This window comes from Palaemon carinicauda, chromosome 23 (assembly GCF_036898095.1).
Source record: "Palaemon carinicauda isolate YSFRI2023 chromosome 23, ASM3689809v2, whole genome shotgun sequence".
Classification (NCBI taxonomy): Eukaryota; Metazoa; Arthropoda; class Malacostraca; order Decapoda; family Palaemonidae; genus Palaemon; species Palaemon carinicauda.
In genome coordinates this window covers 103,202,478-103,222,968 of record NC_090747.1, presented here as the reverse complement: position 1 = coordinate 103,222,968, position 20,491 = coordinate 103,202,478, and the positions used below count along the sequence as shown (strand labels likewise).

General features: G+C 32.4%; 1 protein-coding gene across 5 annotated transcripts in view; it reads left to right on the top strand.

Moving 5' to 3' along the window:
• Positions 1-20,491, top strand: part of LOC137617323 (glutamate-gated chloride channel-like) — a 123,848-nt gene that overhangs the window by 78,349 nt on the left and 25,008 nt on the right. For 3 of the 5 annotated variants that reach the window (XM_068347336.1, XM_068347337.1, XM_068347334.1), the window contains 5 exons: positions 645-714; positions 1,446-1,599; positions 2,435-2,517; positions 12,535-12,669; positions 18,338-18,567. In XM_068347336.1, the coding sequence (XP_068203437.1) occupies positions 645-714; positions 1,446-1,599; positions 2,435-2,517; positions 12,535-12,669; positions 18,338-18,567 (672 nt within the window). Of the gene's footprint in view, positions 1-644; positions 715-1,445; positions 1,600-2,434; positions 2,518-12,534; positions 12,670-18,037; positions 18,268-18,337; positions 18,568-20,491 lie in introns of all 5 variants that reach the window. The other 2 variants (XM_068347338.1, XM_068347335.1) reach the window with 1 other exon arrangement.

Below are 20,491 nucleotides of genomic sequence, written 5' to 3'. Positions count from 1 at the left end.
TCCACATGTACATACATACATATATATGTACAATATACATTATATATACATATATATATATATATATATATATATATATATATATATATATATATATATTGTACATATATATGTATGTTTGTATGTACATACATACATATATATGTACAATATATTTATATAAATATATATATATATACACACACACACATATATATATATATATATATATATATATATATATATATATATATATATATAATTTCACTTCATGGTATTATTAAAAGGGTGAAAATATTCAAGGTCACTCACATCAATATTTAGGTAAAAAAAAAAAAAACGATTGCATATCCGCAAAACTCCAAGTCTAACATAAAGGCCAAAAATAGATAGGTAAACGGAAGGATAGATATAATAACTAGTTTCCATTTTTCCTTTCCCCTAAGGATATCCAATATTCTGTTGTTCCGCCGACCACACCGATCCCTCACAGAAGATAAAGACTCTACACTGGACACAAAGAAACGCGAGGAAGGAATCAAAAAAAAAAAAAAAAAAAAAAAAAAAAAAAAAAAAAAAAAAAAAAAAAAAAAAAAAAAAAAAATCGAAAACTGATCCATTTACTCCCATTCCCTCACTCTCACTCTCTCTCTCTCTCTTTTCAGGAATACAGCATTCAGATCACCTTCCGTGAACAATGGCTGGACACTCGACTCACCTTTGACAACATGGAAGGTCAGTTAAGAACGAAACTCCTTATTGGAAGGTAAAACGTTTTGACCCTTATGGTCGGAAACGACAGTTCGGACTATTTTGGTGAACTGGGTTCTTTCTCCCTCCCATACAGTTCAAGGCATCCTGATATTATCTCGTTTATCTTGTCAATATTATTTCAATAACATAAGTCCTTAGACAAAATTTATTATGTACAAATATGCATATATATACACTATATATATAACATATACTTATATACGTATACATATATAATATACAAATATAAATATGCATGCACAATATGTATATACACACACACGTTATATATATATATATATATATATATATATATATATATACATATATATACTGTATATATAATATATAAATATATATAAATATATATATATGTATATATACTGTATATATAATATAGAAATATATATATATGTATATATATATATATATATATATATATATATATATATATATTAAACCATATATATACAGCATATATACATACATATATATATATATATACATATATGTGTTTATATATATTCATATATTATATATACAGTATATACACATATATATGTATATATATACATATATACTGTATATATATATATATATATATATACATATATATATATACACCCAGTGAATTACCTAACTCTCCCAAGGAACATGTATACAACACACGAACATCTCTAGATATATAATTAGACATTGATCTCCTCGCACAGGTCGGATCCAGTACCTGACCTTAACAGAGACCGACATGGTGTGGATGCCCGACTTGTTCTTCAAGAACGAGAAGGAAGGTCACTTTCACAAGATCATCCTGCCCAATTTGTACATCCGAATCTACCCTGATGGAGGGGTTTTGTACAGTATTCGGTAAGTTCAATTGTTTTCTGTCGTACAATTACTTATTTGCTAAGGACGTATATGTTAATTTTCAACTTATTTGTTTGCTAAGTTGTTTCAAATGTAAATCTATATATTCATTAGCATCTTATTCGTCTACCAAGTTGTTTAAAACTTTAATTTCATGTTTATTTTAAATTTATCTATTGAAGTTGTTGAAAATGTCCACTGACTAACATTTCTAGACTCATGGGATAGAGTAGACGGAATTGGTTTTGATAAATAGAGAAAAGTTAAGTTAAAGAAACTGTATAGCTAAGTTGGATGAGACAAAATAAAAAATGTAGGAAAAGTAAAAAGTAATAAGAAGTGCAGTTGGAACCGAAGTGATGATTCAGTGTACTTTTATCATTGTCTTGTGTTCCATATAAGGGGCATTAATGAAGAGATAAGTCGAAGTATGGAATTAAAAATACCATTTATGCAAAATTTCAATCTACCCCTTTAGCGCTGCTATGTATACGTGTACTGTACATGGTTTACCTTAGAGTACGAAAGGGAAGCATGGTACAGACCTACGTAATTTTTTGTTCTTAACCAAAAAAATGCAGTTTTTATACATTTGAGGGGGTTTAGGAAAAAAATTTAAGTACACATGTACCTTGCTTCTCTTTCTTACTGTAAGGTAAAACACATACACGTACACGTAGCAGAGCTGAAGGGTTTAATAAAATGACTGTAAACCAGATTAGCGAAAATTTCACTACAAAAATAAATGAAATTAAACTGTTTTAATGAACCGAAATGACTCCATTTTCGACTGACAGAAATAAGAGCAACCTTTCCTTCTCTCTTCCTTCAACAGAATCTCGCTGACATTGTCCTGCCCAATGGACCTGAAGCTCTTCCCCCTCGATCGACAACAGTGTCAGCTCCTTATGGCTTCCTGTGAGTACCATATAGACACTTTATTTCAGGTATTAATCATGTTTTGAGCTGAACTTCTTGACCTTTAAAAAAAAAACTAATTCTAATCGGAAATTCTCCGTAAACATATACTGTTCTCAGCCGTATTTCAGTAAAATACAGGCGCATCATAATTTTACCTTACTTTGTTATTATCTTTTACGGGTTAGTGACCGTAATATGACTCCTTTACGTCAATATATCCATTTTTCAAAAGGTAAAAATCCTGGAATAAATATTGCTAGGCATTTACCGTTTTATAGGCAAATTATTAAGTGTACTATTTCAAGCTGGGTCACTTAAGGTTTTCATGGACTTCTGATGAGTGATAGATGAATAATTATTTCCATGGTTGATTATAAGGGCTTATAACAAGAAAGGGAATATAAATAATATATATTTCGATAATTAAGGGATGAAATCTGCGTTATTATTATTCCCGCTGAGCTATTTGCGATAAGAAATCTTAAGAATTAATATTTTCATGAGTTTAAGAATATGTTATATACGCATATACTATGACTAATTCAATACGATGACATTTTTAGAAATGGGAGAAGGAAATCATTTATTTCCATGGGTTACAAAAAATTTTTCCATATGTAGTAATAATTTCTATGACTGAATACCGGCTTGAGCGGAATGACAACAGTTTACTAATAAATAGTATAATCATTCCGTATTTATCTGAGACAATAATAATAGATTCAATAATTACTCATACGTATTACAAATAATGATTGCTTACTTACATAGTAGACGCGAACTTGTAACGAGAACGTATATTTTCTCAACTGCTTCCTTATTTACTCATATAATAATTACAGCCAGGGCATAATTTTTTCCCATGGGTTACCTATAAGGTATCAACGATCCCATTAATCAGATAACAGATATCAGTAATATTATTTAACAACCTAATTATAAATTCCATCCCTTTAATCCAGCTTTATCACATCGCTGACTATCTATTTTTGTCCCGACACCAGGGCTTCGTCCCAATATCATTCATTCATTCATTCACCCTTTTTGTATGGATATAAATGGATCAATTTCATTCAAAAAAAGAAATGAAAACTATTACTAGCAGCTACATAAAAGGAGAGCGCCAGTTTACCATGACGGGGGTATTTGAAAGATGTAATTGCTACGAACAAAATATGCGCATTAATCACAGAATTTCCTCTCACGGTAGATTCTTTCAGCGTGTAACTAAAACGTTATTTTTATCCCCAAAAATGTTTCTTAAAAATTTTTTGTTTACCTAGTAATTAAACTATTTGTATTTCCCTTCGTTTGTCTGTCTATGGAATGAATATAGAAATGTAGATCCAATTAGTTATATTAAGCCGATCCAAGTGAAGGTCAAATGTCTAGATTTAAGTCATAAAAAAAAAAAAAAAAAAAAAAAACGTAATTTTAAACGGGAATTCTACGTAGAAAATATACTGTTCTCATGCGTATTTCAGTAAAATACAGGCGACCGTAATTTTACATTACTTTGTTATTATCGTTTACGGGTTGGTAACCGTAATATCACTCCTTTACGTCAATATATCTGTTGTTAAAATCTTGGAATTAATGTTGCCAGGCATATACCGTTTTCTTACGGACAATTTTTAAGTGAATCGAGGTCAAAGGTCAAACTATGGTGCATGTTGTTGTTGTTTATACGGAAAATGCAAAATTAAGTTTGATCAATTCTGTTGATTAAAAGTTATCCTAATGCATTGCCTAGTGCCAGTTGATGAGGCCTAGAATAGGCATGTACATGATGGATAGTTGACAACCTGATAAAGTTCTCTTATGCTCTTATTAAATATTTTATCTATTACTGAATAATTTGTGTAAAATATGCATAAGCAGAAAAAAATACAGGATAAACCAATATTTCAGGCATACTATTCTTACTTTTTCAATATATTATCAAATATTTTGTGTGTAAAATAAGCATAAGCAAAAAAAAAAAAACTTATGAACTGACATTTCTCGCATACTATTATTGCTTTTTTTTTATCTATTATTAAAGCCTTGCGTGCAAAATATGCATAAGCAAAAAAAAAATACCTGATCATCAAAATCCAATATTTCACGCATACTAGTATTGCTTTCTTAATCTTTTATCAAATAATTTGTGTAAAATGGCACAAGAAAAAAAAATCCAATATTTCATGCATACTATTATTGCTTTCTTAATCTTTTATTAAGTAATTTGTGTAAAATAGCACAAGAAAAAAAATCCAATATCTCACGCATACTATTATTGCTTTCTTAATCTTTTATGAAGTAATTTGTGTAAAATGGCACAAGAAAAAAAAATTTCAATATTTCACGCATACTATTATTGCTTTCTTAATCTTTTATGAAGTAATTTGTGTAAAATGGCACAAGGAAAAAAAAATCCAATATTTCACGCATACTATTATTGCTTTCTTAATCTTTTATTAAGTAATTTGTGTAAAATGGCACAAGCAAAAAAAATAAATGCCTGATAGACTGATATTTCTAGCATACTATTATTTTTTTTCTTCTAGCATAAAAGAATTTTCTCACCACCTATTGTTATTTTCGTGTTCCTTTGCGAGAAATATTGCTCGCTTATTTCCGCCGGCCCTATCATTCCCAGGAACGTATAAAGAAATCCTCCCGACCAAGCACTGTCGTTACAGACACTTCTCAAGGAGCGACGGGTCGAGGCGCGTTGCAAATGGAAAGAGTTTAAACATGCAACACCAAATACACCTTTTTATTTTATCTTCTTTCTCCTTTTTTTCTTATTCCATGGAAACGGATACTAGGCACGCAAGCATTCTTTCAGAATACAAAAAAGGGGGGAATTTTATTTTCATTTTTTTTCCCACCACGCATATCGAAGGATTCATATAACGCGGGAAAAAAAGTGAAAAAGGGGTAAAAGTATATTTATGAGGACCAAAACAGGAAAAGTAAAATACAAAAGTAAAAGTATTCTTGCATTGACCAAAATGCGATTCATATAACGTAGAAAAAAGTCAAAACAAAAGTAAAAGTATTCTCGCTTCGACCAGATTTCTATAACGCGAAAAAAGTAGAAAAAAAGTAAAAGTATTCTCACGTGGACCAAAACGGGATTCCTATAATGCAGAAAAAGTAAAAAACAAAGTAAAAGGATTCTTGCGTGGACCAAATGGGATGCATATAACAGAAAAAAAGTAAAAATAAAAGTAAAAGCATTCTCGCGAGGACCAAAACAGGATTCCTATAACATGGTAAAAAGTAAAAACAGAAGTAAAAGTATTCTCGCGTGGACCAAAACAGGATTCCTATAACACGGTATAAAGTAAAAACAGAAGTAAAAGTATTCTCGCGTGGACCAAAACAGGATTCCTATCACACGGTAAAAAGTAAAAACAGAAGTAAAAGTATTCTCGCGTGGACCAAAACAGGATTCCTATCACACGGTATAAAGTAAAAACAGAAGTAAAAGTATTCTCGCGTGGACCAAAACAGGATTCCTATAACACGGTATAAAGTAAAAACAGAAGTAAAAGTGTTCTCGCGTGGACCAAAACAGGATTCCTATAACACGGTAAAAAGTAAAAACAGAAGTAAAAGTGTTCTCGCGTGGACCAAAACAGGATTCCTATAACACGGTATAAAGTAAAAACAGAAGTAAAAGTGTTCTCGCGTGGACCAAAACAGGATTCCTATAACACGGTATAAAGTAAAAACAGAAGTAAAAGTGTTCTCGCGTGGACCAAAACAGGATTCCTATAACACGGTAAAAAGTAAAAACAGAAGTAAAAGTATTCTCGCGTGGACCAAAACAGGATTCCTATAACACGGTAAAAAGTAAAAACAGAAGTAAAAGTATTCTCGCGTGGACCAAAACAGGATTCCTATAACACGGTAAAAAGTAAAAACAGAAGTAAAAGTATTCTCGCGTGGACCAAAACAGGATTCCTATATCACGGTAAAAAGTAAAAACAAAAGTAACTGTACTCTCGTGTGGACCAAACGGGATTCCTATAACGCGTAAAAAAGTAAAAGAAAAAAAAAGGTAAAAGTATTCTTGCAAGGACCAAAACAAGATTCCACCGCTGCTGGCAAGATGCACCAGGAATTCCATAAACCACATAAAGATGTATGAGCCAGGCAGCCTGAAGCGTGTAGCGAAACCTCCAGCAAAAGCATTGCCGAAGCATGCGCCCTGCATTCGCGGTTTCCCAAATCCGCGAATACTGAATGCCGTTGTCTTCCTGACATGCTTGTCTGCTACAACCTGATAAAGGTTATCTTTTGTATCATAGCTACTTGAAGGTAACAGTTGTTTCTTGCATGCGATTTACAAGGGCAAATGTATGACTCTGTATTTGATTCTTCCTGATTCTTAATCGAAAACGAATCATATGATATGAGTGAATCGTGAATCAAAAGTGAGCTAGTTATCATCAAAAGGAATAGCTAAAAGTAATTAAATATGAGTCTGCTAGTCTCTTTAATTCTTTCTAGTTGACATGAAATAATAACTTTAACCTATTCTAACTTGTAGTCGAAATTGCATTCTTAAAGATTGTTCCGTCTAAAGTTAAAGATTAGTCGCTGTTTTACTTTGTATTACGAAGCAAATCCATTAAAAATGACGTGAATCTTTTAAAATTTTTATTTGGCCCATATTTTACAAAGCACTGTAAGGGAAATTAATGGGCATGATTATAATCGTTACTCTTTTTAATTAATATAAATTGATTGTTAGTCTTTTCTCCTGGGTTTGCTCTCGTTTTTGTGAATATACACTTAATTGATTTTCCAACCATAATAATAAAAAATCATTTATAATAACACAGAAACACACCATTATAGACACCCTTACCAAATTTAAGAATATGTAAATAAATATATATATATATATATATATATATGTGTGTATATATATATATATATATATATATATATATATATATATATATATATGTATATATATATATATATATATGTGTGTGTGTGTGTGTGTGTGTATATATATACGTATATATACATTATATATACATTCATCCACACATACACACACATAAGAATATACACACACATAACAAGGATATATGAGAAAACTGGGTATGCACAATAAACACCAAATATTCTATAGCTCGACTTTAGGAATAAGGTCGTGAGATAAAAAGAAAAATAAATCCAATAAAGCAGAGTAAGAGGAAGAAGAAACCATGAGAACAAACGGAATGGAAACATAAGATAAAGGAAAACCAGTATAAAAAAAAGAAAAAAAAAAACTTGTCGAGAATTAAGTTGGAAAGAAAGAAAACGAAAGAGACAATGAAGAAGTAAAAGATAAGCAAAAGGAGATATTGAAAGAAAAAATAATCTAGATGAGGAAAAATGAAAACAAAGATTCCAAAGAAAATAAAAACAACCCGAGTACGAAAAACATAAACAAGAAAAAAAAAAAAACGCAAAAGAAGCTCTCCTGTCTCGGCTTAAGAAACACTTAAATATTCAGAGTTGTTCTCGCGGGCCAATCTATATCCCATGCTGTCTCTTCTCTTTCTTTTTTTTCTTTCTCTCTTTTTATCTCTTCACTTCCCTCTCTTTTATCTCCTGCTTTTCCTCGCACTCCAGGGAGACTCAAACCGGTTGGCATTTTTTTTTTTTTTTTTTTTTTTTTTTTTTTTTTTTTTTTTTTTGGCAAACGACCTCTTTTGTTTTCATTTGCGAAAACTTACTTCTGCACTTTGGGTATCGTTGTAAATTTGTCTCCAGGGGGAAGAAAAAGTCTCTTGAATTTTTACCTCTTTGAACATCTGCCTGAGTTACGTATCTATTGCGTGCTCTCACTTCAAGTACAAGAGGTCTTCTTTATCTATTTGCTATTTATTTAATTCATGCATTTAATTTTTTCTATCGTGTGGATTTTTTAAAATTATGAATATTAGCTCCGATGTATTTTATCACACATATTTTATAGATAGGATGATAATCAACACCATTTTTAACAGAAATTTTCAAAAATAATTTTTAATTTTGTTTTTCGTGTGAATTTAAAAAAAAATAACTATCAGCATTTTAAACTGAAATTTTATTTATATATTTCCTTTTTTGTTTTTATTAATTTTCTATTTTCTTTATCATGTAGTTTTATAAAGAAATAATCATCAGCATATCAAACTGAAATCTTGAAAATTAAATACCAAATGCGTTACTTGTATAATTAAGGAAATTTTACAATCACTTGCAAACCGTAATTATAAGAGGCTATATGCAGACGATCTGAACCAACATGTCACATATCCTATAGCACAAGACTTAATTAACATAAATCTTAGTTCTTAGCGCTATGAATATTGAGGTCTTACAAATTAAAAGTCCTGCTTCCAAAACTAGGGGAACTGAGATTGGTAAATAAAAAAAAAAAAAAACCTAGTCAGCTTTGATGTTTTTGAGTTATTATTATTATTATTATTATTATTATTAATTGCTAAGCTACAACCCAAGTTGGAAAAGCAAGATGCTATAAGCCCAGGGACCCCAACAGGGAAAATAGCCCAGTAAGGAAAGGAAACAAGGAAAAATTAAAATTTTAAAAACAGTAACAACATTAAATATTTTCTGTATAAATTACAAATACTTTAACAAAACAAGAGGAAGAGAAATTGGATAGAATAGTGTGCCCGAGTGTACGCTCAAGCAAGAGAACTCTAACCCAAGACAGTGGAAGACCATGGTACAGAGGCTATGGCACTACCCAAGACAAGAGAACAATGGTTTGATTTTGGAGTGTCCTTCTCCTAGAAGAGCTGCTTACCATAGCTACATATATACTCAACTTTTGCCAAAAATAAATCACAATCCTCCTCACCCATTTCCTTTCATTATATCTTTGCTTGTACGCATGCACAAATATTCTCGCAAAATCTCTAAACTTTTCCTTGATATATATTTCGTAGATAACCCTCCAACTGAAAATTCAATGTCTCCAGTGTTTTAATCTCTTTATTTCTTCCTCGTCTCCCACTCTTCCTCACCTTGCACCCAATTTTAGCCACTTATCCCTCATTATTCCACTTCCACCGATTTCGTATGATGTCAGCGTTCACTCCATTTTCGAAAGGTCTCAGATCTTGTCGGCCTTTTCCCTTTCGGCCTTTTCCCTTAAATCATTTCAACCAGATTCAGAAGCACAGACGAATTCGTCTTTCGCGTGCAATGGGTAGTGCCATAACCTCTGTACCAGGGTCTTCCACTGTCTTGGGTTAGAGTTCTCTTGCTTGAGGGTACACTCAAACACACTCCTATCTTATTCTCTTCCTCTTGTTTTGTTAAGGTTTTTATAGTTTATATAGGAGATATCTATTGTTGTTACTTTTCTTGAAATAGTTTATTTTCCCTTCCTTTCCTCACTGAGCTATTTTCCCTGTTGGAGCCCCTGGGCTTATAGCATCCTGCTATTCCAACTAGGGTTGTAGATTAGCAAGCAATAATAATAATAATAATAATAATAATAATAATAATAATAATGAGTCACGATATTCTCTTCCGTGTTCCATCTAATATGGTAAGCGAACAGTGATGCTATTATAGGATTTAACTTTCCTTGATTGTTTAAAGGAACATTCTCTCTCTCTCTCTCTCTCTCTCTCTCTCTCTCTCTCTCTCTCTCTCTCTCTCTCTCTCTCTCTCTCTCCCCGTTTTCATCTGCATGAGAAAAATTACTGATTTTGCAACAATGTCTTTATACCTTTATTCAATTTGGCTGTCGTGAATTGAGTGAAATCAGAATAACAAAAAAATTCTTCAAATTTCAATTATAAGCTCTACGAACTATAAGTGCAAATGGCATTAACCTTGCTTACATACTTTTATCTTAAATATATATATATATATATATATATATATATATATATATATATATATATATATATGTATATATATAATACACACACACACACATATATATATATATATATATCTTTTGAAATGGTACAGTAAAAAGCACTGTTTTCTTTACAATACTAAGAATATCAACATATGTATTGTAATTCTTATTATCGGTATTCTTATGTCATTTTTGTTGTCACTTTTATAATTATTATCCTTATTCAGAACCAACACCGGAAAAGTGAAAAGATAGAATAAAATAAATATATAATAGGATACCAAACTAATATTTATTTTAGTCATATACACCCACAAACTTCTATAAAAGACACTAAACTATGGAATGGTTCAAAAATAATAAAATCCTAACTAGGTCAAAAATAATATCTAGAAATTCGAAATCATAAAATGAGACAAAAGGTTGATCAAGCTCGAGATATTATGCAGACTAATTATGAGGTTTAAGAAATTAGAAGAAAGTGTTATCCTGATCAATATTTGAAAATCACGATTATGTGGATCACGCTCTTAAGAAATAATCATATTTAATATCGAAATATTAAGACAAATCATTATAGAAGGAGAGACGCGTGAAAAAAGAAAATGATAAAAATAGAACTAAAAGACAAAATGATTAGCGAGCATATATAATGAAACAGTGAGTAAAACCGAAAGGTGAGATTACATAATCGTGAAGATGAAGCTCTATTGAGAGAGAGAGAGAGAGAGAGAGAGAGAGAGAGAGAGAGAGAGAGAGAGAGAGAGAGAGAGAGAGAGAGAGAGAGAGAGAGAGAGAGAGAGAGAGAGAATCTCGCTGAGCATATATAACGAAACAATGAGCAAAACCGAAAGGTGAGATTACATAATCGTGAAGATGAAGTTCTATTGAGAGAGAGAGAGAGAGAGAGAGAGAGAGAGAGAGAGAGAGAGATAAACTCGTGAGCACATATGACGAAAAAATTAGCAAAACCGAAAAGTGAAATTACATAATCGTTAAGATGGAGAGAGAGAGAGAGAGAGAGAGAGAGAGAGAGAGAGAGAGAGAGAGAGAGTTTGCTAATCATTAAAGATGGTTTCTTCTCGGAGCGAATGGGCAGCTTTGTTAACAACTAATTTATAGTGCTAATTATTGCTGATTTTAATTGCGAGGCAATTCATGCTTCTCTCTTGCGCAATTATGTTGCAGTCTTTTGTTACCAAATTAGTAAATTGAAATTCCCTGATAAAAAGCAAACGCGCAGATATCAGCATGATAATTAATTGGTTTTCGACTTATGTGTTGATGTGAACTTTACTGAATTTCTGATTGTAGATGATATCAAAGAGTGGGATGAGTGTAAGTTTGTGTGTATATGTTTATATACATTATATACACATATATATGTATGTATATACAATATATATATAATATATATATATATATATATATATATATATATATATATATATATATATATATATATACATATATATTTACATAAATAAATCATAAGCACTGATAATCCGTCAAACTTCAAGTATTCATGACAATTTTTGGATATATTTTCTTCCAAATAACTAGAACTGAAAGGAAAAATAAATGAAAGAACTCTCTTCCTTAGTAATTAGTAATACACACACACACACACACGATATAGTGTATGGGTACTACTGTATCAACCCACTATATCATTAACAACATAGTCCTAATTCTATTAGCATGCTGATAATATTTCTAATTGGATAAAGATCAAATATCATTTTAACAAGTATTACCTATATTTTCGTTCTAATGTGAGAAGCATTCTTAAACCTTATTATTTTATATAACTTTGACGAGAGGTAATGTGGCCTTTGGTTGCAACGTAAGTAATCAATCATTGTGGTATTGTATTTTAGAAGGCTTCGCACCTCTTTGTTATTTTAGATTTTTTTTTTTCTAATTTTAATTTACCAAGTCGATTAAGAACTATCATTTAGCTCTGATTAATATCAAATTCAGGACGGTATGCATCATGATTCACTTATTTTTCCTTTATTTTATTTTAATTTTTTTTTTTTTGCTTCCTGACCCATTCTATTGTGTATTTATCCCTTGATTTAAAAAATAATTTTGAAAACACAACCTCCCCCCTTCTCTCTCTCTTCCAGACGGCTGGACGACAGAGGACTTGGTGTTCCTTTGGAAGGACGTCGATCCTGTGCAAGTTACGAAGAACCTACACTTACCACGTTTCACGCTAGAAAAATTCATCACCGATTACTGCAACAGCAAGACTAATACTGGTGAGTCTTCGAAATTCAAATTCTCTCTCTCTCTCTCTCTCTCTCTCTCTCTCTCTCTCTCTCTCTCTCTCTCTCTCTCTCTCTGGAGTTCTTCCGTTCTTTCTGTACTGAAAGATGTTATTAGATTGTTTGTCTTTCACTTATTGCTTTACCTACAGTATACTACACGCTAAAACAATGCTTCTCTACCACTACAGTAGATTTCCACTGAAGACTTACATTGCTGAGGTTATTCTTCAAAACGAACATTGCATTCTTAAAGTTTCTTTAAGTTGGAAAGCACAAATGCCATTAATTATACGTATCTAATTAGATAATCAGGTGGCCATGCATGCATTAAGGGGGGTACCAAACTATCCACATTCATATTAAAGAATGGTTATTTGTAGCGTTTCTTCTCCTGCACAGAGCCATATATATTCGTAAGGTAAGTGATGTAAGGTTAATACTAATTTAACACTTCGGGGAATCAAACGTAGTTACATTATGTTACAGGAATTATAAACTTGTCTATAACTTTGATTTCAGTCTACTTACAATTAAATGGTACATATCACATAATTAAAGAGATTATATTATCATTTTAGACTAATAAATTTCACGCTTATTTAATCTCTAAACACAGACACATACTCGCAGATAACTTCTTATTAAAAACTGTTGCACACGTTTGATAGATAAATGTACAAAGTTACACATTAACAGGAACTGAATCTTGGGTTCATGAAGAGAATAGACTAATTAAGTTTAGAAATTAATAAGTTCTTCTTTAATGGTATGCTGAATGAAATACCTCTGCAAAGCAATGCTCAGTTGACGAAATCCATTTACGAATTAGTTCACTGTTGAGTTTTACGCAACGTTTAATAATCTTTATGAATACATATAACAATACATGCATGCAAACTAAAGCCCAAAATCCACTGGATAAAGTAGAAAAGCAAGGATAAATAGTAAATGATAAAATCACATAAAGTAAATACAATCTACCATTCCATGAACATTATAGCACACATGTCAACCATTCTTCTAACACGGCAGAATAAGACAGAATAGACAATTTTTCTGCTCTTTCTCTATTTTGCAGCCTCCTCTTCCGCACGACTTCAACCTCTTCTAGCAAATTGGAAAGCCGAGAATTTCACTTTTAAAAATGTACTAGACTGTGACGATTTTTTATTCCAGGTTCATCCTCCACCTGACCTTTGGCGCTTGTTGTAAACTCTTCCCACCTTCTTCCGCTCTTTCATAAGATCTTCCTATACAGGCATGGGCACAAACACAGACATTACAAGCGCACAATCACAGACACAAACATAAGACCCTAATGATCTCTTTAACAGGCACAGTCACCAACAAGGGTCATAAGCACATTATTCATATCTACACGGGATCTTTCATTACATGGGACCACTGTCACTTAGATTGACAGATATGAGCCTCTATCCTTGGTAGAGGAATAACTCTCTCTCTCTCTCTCTCTCTCTCTCTCTCTCTCTCTCTCTCTCTCTCTCTCCTCTCTCTCTCTCTCTCTCTCCTCTCTCTCCTAAATAACTGTCTATCTGTCCTCATCTATCAATTACTCACAAATTTATCACAGGCTTACTCTCTCTCTCTCTCTCTCTCTCTCTCCTCTCTCTCTCTCTCTCTCTCTCTCTCTCTCTCTCTCTCTCTCAAATAACTGTCTATCTGTCCTCATCTATTAATCACACACAAATTTAACACAGCTTTACTCTCCAAGCGGTACACGCAACATCGTTTACATACATCTGCGTTGGATTGCCCGCCGCTTTTGGACTGACCTGAACATCTGTACTTTTCGAACTCCTAGCAAATATTTTTGGAAACCCGTTGCCTTTTCATTTTTTTTTTGGCCCGGTCGAATACCTTTCTGCTCAAAGCGTCAGGTCCAAAGAATTTCAAGTTATTCAAGAAGTTTTCTTATTTCTTCGAAGGATGAAAGAGAAGGAAAGTTTGTCTTTAAAGCGGAGGTAATCAGACCTCAAGATATACAAAAAAAGGCAAAATTTTCCCTAATTTTTTCTGTATATATTTTTTTTTTCCAAAGATTCTGTCTTTCACAGAGTGAAATCATATGTAAAAGGTAACTTATTCTGTTTTCTTAGCGTACTCAGCGAAGATTTTTACCTACCAAACAGAATTATGCAGATCTAAAAGTTCGGCAAGTGAAGTTATTTGAACGTGATAAGATTTAAAAAAATACCAATTCACGATTCCTATCGTGTGATATATATATATATATATATATATATATATATATATATATATAATAAATATATATATATATCATATATATATATATATATAATATTATATCTATATTTACTGTGTATATATATATATATTTATATATATACATATATATATATATATATATATATATATATATAAAACTATGTGTGTATATATAATTAGATATACAAAGTTATATAAGTGTGTATATATACAGTATATATATATACATATATAACATCATATATTACATATATATATATATATATATATGTATTTATATATATACATAAATAACTTTATATATACATATATATAACTATATATATATGTATATATATATATATATATATATATATATATATATATATACTGTATACGTATGTATGAGTGTTTAAGAACAATTATAAACAATGAAAATAAAACATACTGAATAACGTAGTTAAAGAAAAATATAACGAGCTTCTATAAGTCCACCAATAAGAAAATATAGAAACCTAATTCAATAATTAAATATAAGATCCTATTGAAAAAATTCTCCCAGCAATAACAGTTTAAAATTGTAATCAAATAATGCACTCGACATACCCGATAAAAAAAAAGGCAATTAAAATTATTAATTTCATAGTAGAGGGAATTTGAATTTCTGGTTAATAGTGATTCCTGTAATATTTTCCGCAATTGAATTCTTTCTGCATCATTCATCGAGAAAATATAATTATCTTTTATACTAAAATCAATTTAGAATTTCTGTTCGATGACCTAATTTTCAGTAATTAAAAAAAAATAAAAATAAAAAGTCACATCTATTATAAAAACCATACAGCTTATTCTGGAAATTTTCTTTTTCGTTTTAAACTTCGTTTTTTTTTTATAGAGACAAATAGCAATATAGAAACATATGTAATATTATAAATAACTATAACTAATAATTTATAGATTTTAATTTGGAAAATTAAATCAAAATCAAGCGTGTACAAAACCTCAATGAAACTGCAACTTAACTCGAATCTTTGAAGATATCCTTATTTAAGAATGTGTACCACATGGCTCATAGCTATGGCCGAGTTGTTTGCAAGATTCATTCATAGAACACTATCGTTATCAACACTACTCATGATTGACTGATTGATTTTGATTTTTCTGGCAACCTAACATCGAAGGTCACTGATGCCAATATAGTTTGCTATGAATAAAGAATAAAAGGAAATTCAATTTAAAACCATAAAAGCGATGACGTTTCAAAAGACAAATAGCTTCCAGAAGACCTGCTACTGAAATAAATCTAAAAATGCCGCTAGCATAATACAACACATCCTGCCCAATAATCTTGGCAAGGATGAACCTGCCATCCTTGAACCTTCATCAGATATCTACTTCTCAAGGTGCCAAAAGTTGGGCCTTCGGTCGGGATACCGAACAGTCACTACTCATGTATAGACACATTGAGTATATCTATGATCTATATTTCACATTAAACAACAAAAACTTACGCAAACTACACGGGTAAAAACAAATACATGATCACTACACTGTTTGAAACACCTATATTTATACTTATTCTCTTTTCCTATTCCTTGTTCCCTCTCGTTTTACAGGACTAATTGTATCATCCACATTTCAGAGAATTGTTTTTTAATATTAAGATATATGCAAGGAGTTTCTTTAACAAATTTCATGTTTTTAAATGACTATTTTGACAAGGCTTTCTTTTCCATACTTTAAGTTTTATATAAAAATATATTTTTTCTTTTTCAGTTTCAAAAATCGTTTATAAACTGCTCATGTTATCTCATTTAGTTCGGTAATTTACACTACACAAATATTAAAAAAATGAATTTTCAACTGTTATATTTCCTCTTTGACAGTGAAATATTATTAGAATAAGTATGAATGTGCATGTCTATTACTTGTAATATCTATTTTAATGTGATTGGCAATTACTTAATAGTACATAGAGATTTACAAAATCCCCCTGTTTACAATTAAAAAGCATATTATAACATGAAAACTAAAGCGTTAGGTATATATATAAGTTTGTCTTTAAAAAAAAAATTCTAAACTTTTGGACAAATATGGATTTTAAACAATTACCGTAAACCCACATATTTTCTTCACTAATAAACCTGTTTTTATCTAACAACACAAACTCTTTTTCCCATACAGATTTTTTTTCTTTAATCCTTCGTTACTTCCATTCCAGAACCTTCTAAATTCAAATCGTATTATCTGTATCCTCGCGTTATTATTTACTTTTCCCTTTGTTTCGTTTCTCCTATGGCCTCATTCACGGATTCTTTCTCTCTTTTCTGTCGTCTAAATCTTTTTTTTAGTATTATAACCTTCATGACTTCTAGACTTTTTAATTTCATTTATTCATCTATTTAGTAAAATATATAACATCTATCTTTCATTCCAGTGTCCCTTTCTACATCTACCTAAAATACCCTTAACTACTGAGCTCTCTCTCTTTCGCTATTCATTCTTAACGTTCTTTAATCAAACCTTCTATTACCTGCTCGTATACTACTTCAGCCTTCCATCATTCTACCACTCAACTCATTCTCTTCCCCTCTCATTTGTCGACTTCCTCATCCCAGCCACTTCATTTGTCCCTACTTCTTCTAGCTCATTAATTATGAATAATTCATATATCCCCTCGCTTCTCAAGTATCCAAATGTCCCATTCCTTTTCACCTATTTCTTCTGTACTTTTTTTTAAAATCTCTCTCTCTCTCTCTCTCTCTCTCCTCTCTCTCTCTCTCTCTCTCTCTCTCTCTCTCATGCATGCCCGACACCTTTATACCTCTTCCCTTTCTTGCTATACCTTATCAAATCTTTTATTCATGAAATCATGAAATAAATTCTCCATTTTAGTCTGTCTCCTCTCTCTACCTGCAGTTTTCTGGTGCATTTACCCTCCTCCTCCTCCTCCTCCTCCTCCTCCTCTCCCTCCTCCTCCTCCTCCTCCTCCTCCTCCTCCTCCTCCTCCTGCTTTTTGACTGTACAGAACACAAAATGAGGAGGTCCACCGCCGACCCCCCCTGATGTAAAGCGACAAAAGAGCCCCCTTAGACCCTAGAGAGTTTTGTGCAGTAATGATTCTCATGTACAGGTGAATACTCGTGTTTGCTGGTGGCCCTGATCTTCAAGCGGGAATTCTCGTACTACCTGATCCAGTACTACGTGCCCTGCTGCATGTTGGTGATCGTGTCGTGGGTGTCCTTCTGGTTGGACCAGAACGCTGTTCCAGCTCGGGTCTCCCTCGGGGTCACCACGCTGCTCACCATGTCGACGCAGACATCCTCCATCAACCAGTCGCTGCCCCCCGTGTCCTACACCAAGGTACCACCATCCTAAGTCACCCCGTAGACGTCCCCATTTAGTAACTTTGCCCCTATTAACTGTTGCACAGGTGAATACAGTTGCCTGCGCGTAGACCTGGTCTTCAAGCGGGAGTTCTCGTACTACCTGATCCAGTACTACATCCCCTGCTGTATGTTGGTGATCGTATCGTGGGTGTCCTTTTGGCTGGATCAGAATGCTGTGCCCGCGCGTGTGTCCCTGGGAGTTACCACTCTCCTGACGATGTCTACGCAGACTTCCAGTATAAACAATACACTGCCGCCCGTTTCCTACACCAAGGTCAATCCGTGGCTATTTCGATGTGCCCTGCATCCTGTGAGATGAGTAACAGAGAAAGAAAGAGAGAGAGACAGAGGGAGAAAGAGAGATAGAGAGAGAGAGTGTGAGAGAGAGAGAGAGAGAGAAAGGGATTTCTCAGCTCAGTCCTGCGGGTCTGATTCGTCCAGCACGTCAATTTTAACCCCCAACGCGGCGTTGTTTGCATGTACGCCCACGCCTTCGCCTTCGTCAGGAGACATCCGGTCCCCGCCCCGTGTATTTGTCTGTGTGTTTATGTGGGAGGCTCATGATGGATGGGAGTGTATGTCATTTGTCTGTGAGGGATTGTCTGAAGAATGTATGACTAGTGAGATGGTCATGGACGATAATAAATCACGCATTCCTAACAAACATAGAAACCTCCTTTGGTCCTAGTAAAAACGAAGGGTTTAGAGAGGGAAAAAAACCCCCTTTTGGAATATTTCAAGCAATTTTTTTTTTTTAAATAATAGAAGCAAATAAACTTTCATAGAACTGTGAATTTACAACAGTTTCATAATCATATATCATGGCAAGTTTACTGAAAGTACACCTCAAGAATTTATAAAGAGAGGCCAGTTTTGTCCATGGCTCTGAATTTCGAATACAACGAAGTGAGTTCTGTCCATGGCTCAGCAGTAAAATCAAACGAGGTGATGGAAACCAGTTCATAATCTAAAACTCAGGATCTAAATCGAAACTTGCCACCACACTGGCAAACCAAAAAATGTGGGAACTTGTATGGAAGGAGTAAAATTCTGATAGTGACCCCCGTGTGATTGCTCGTGGTATGAATAATAAAAAACAAAATCACTTTTGACATGTGGATGAAATGTCTGCAGTCAGTACCCGTGATCCTCTAAAGTTAAAATAGAGCACTCCATAGATGCCCTTCTGCCTCCTTAGTGTTTTACACTTTATTAGGCATCCGAGAATATAAGGAACAATGAAAATCGAGGGAAAAAAGGCGTCCTGTTCGAAAAATCCAAATCGAATCTCGGTAGGGTGTCAGGAGAGAATTCAGGTCAATTCAAACCGTGAATGACATCATTCGAAACGTGTATTGCTGCCACCTCACCTTTTGTTTCGCGAAAACCCATCTTATAAAATTCCCTTTTTTTTTTGGTGATAAATAATGAAAATTTAGTTCTTTACGTGATAAAATGAAGGAGTTTATCATATTACTATTTATGCCTGTTGTATGAGAACATTGCCTCAATCTATTTTTTTCGACTGAATCCTATAAGCCAATTAAATTGCATTTAACAAAAGGGAAATTATGCAATATGCAGCATGTCTTTTACATACTATTTAACATTAACAATTAAATACCACTTAACACTTTGAGCCTTACGCCTCACCAAACGATTTGGCACTCATGCGACAATAACATTTTTTGGATATTTAACTTAACTCAGCATAAAAACCTCTAAAAGATAGGAATTTACAACATTGATCTTGCATAGAAGAAGAAATGTCCTTTCAATTGATATATAATGTTCATCTATTGTAAAATTTTAACATACATAAAAACCAAAGGAGCAAGGCAAACGTTATTAACTGTGCGTAAATTACTTCCAATAGCGCTCAAAGGGTTAATAACAGTTATAAGCTTGTGTAATTTCCTTTTCTAGTTTTCGGTTTATTTATCTACTAGCATTGATTTTCTCAAAAAAAAAAAAAAAAAAAAATTCAATACCTTATTCACCGAAGATTTGTGGACTTTAATTTGAAAAAAAATTAATTTTCAATCTCTGCTCTGCCTTTATGCTATTTTTGTTTAATGCTTATATCTTATATGAAGTTTACACATATACATTTACACTGGTATGTATATATATATACACATATATTTATATAATATATATATATATATATATATATATATATGTATACTGTATATATA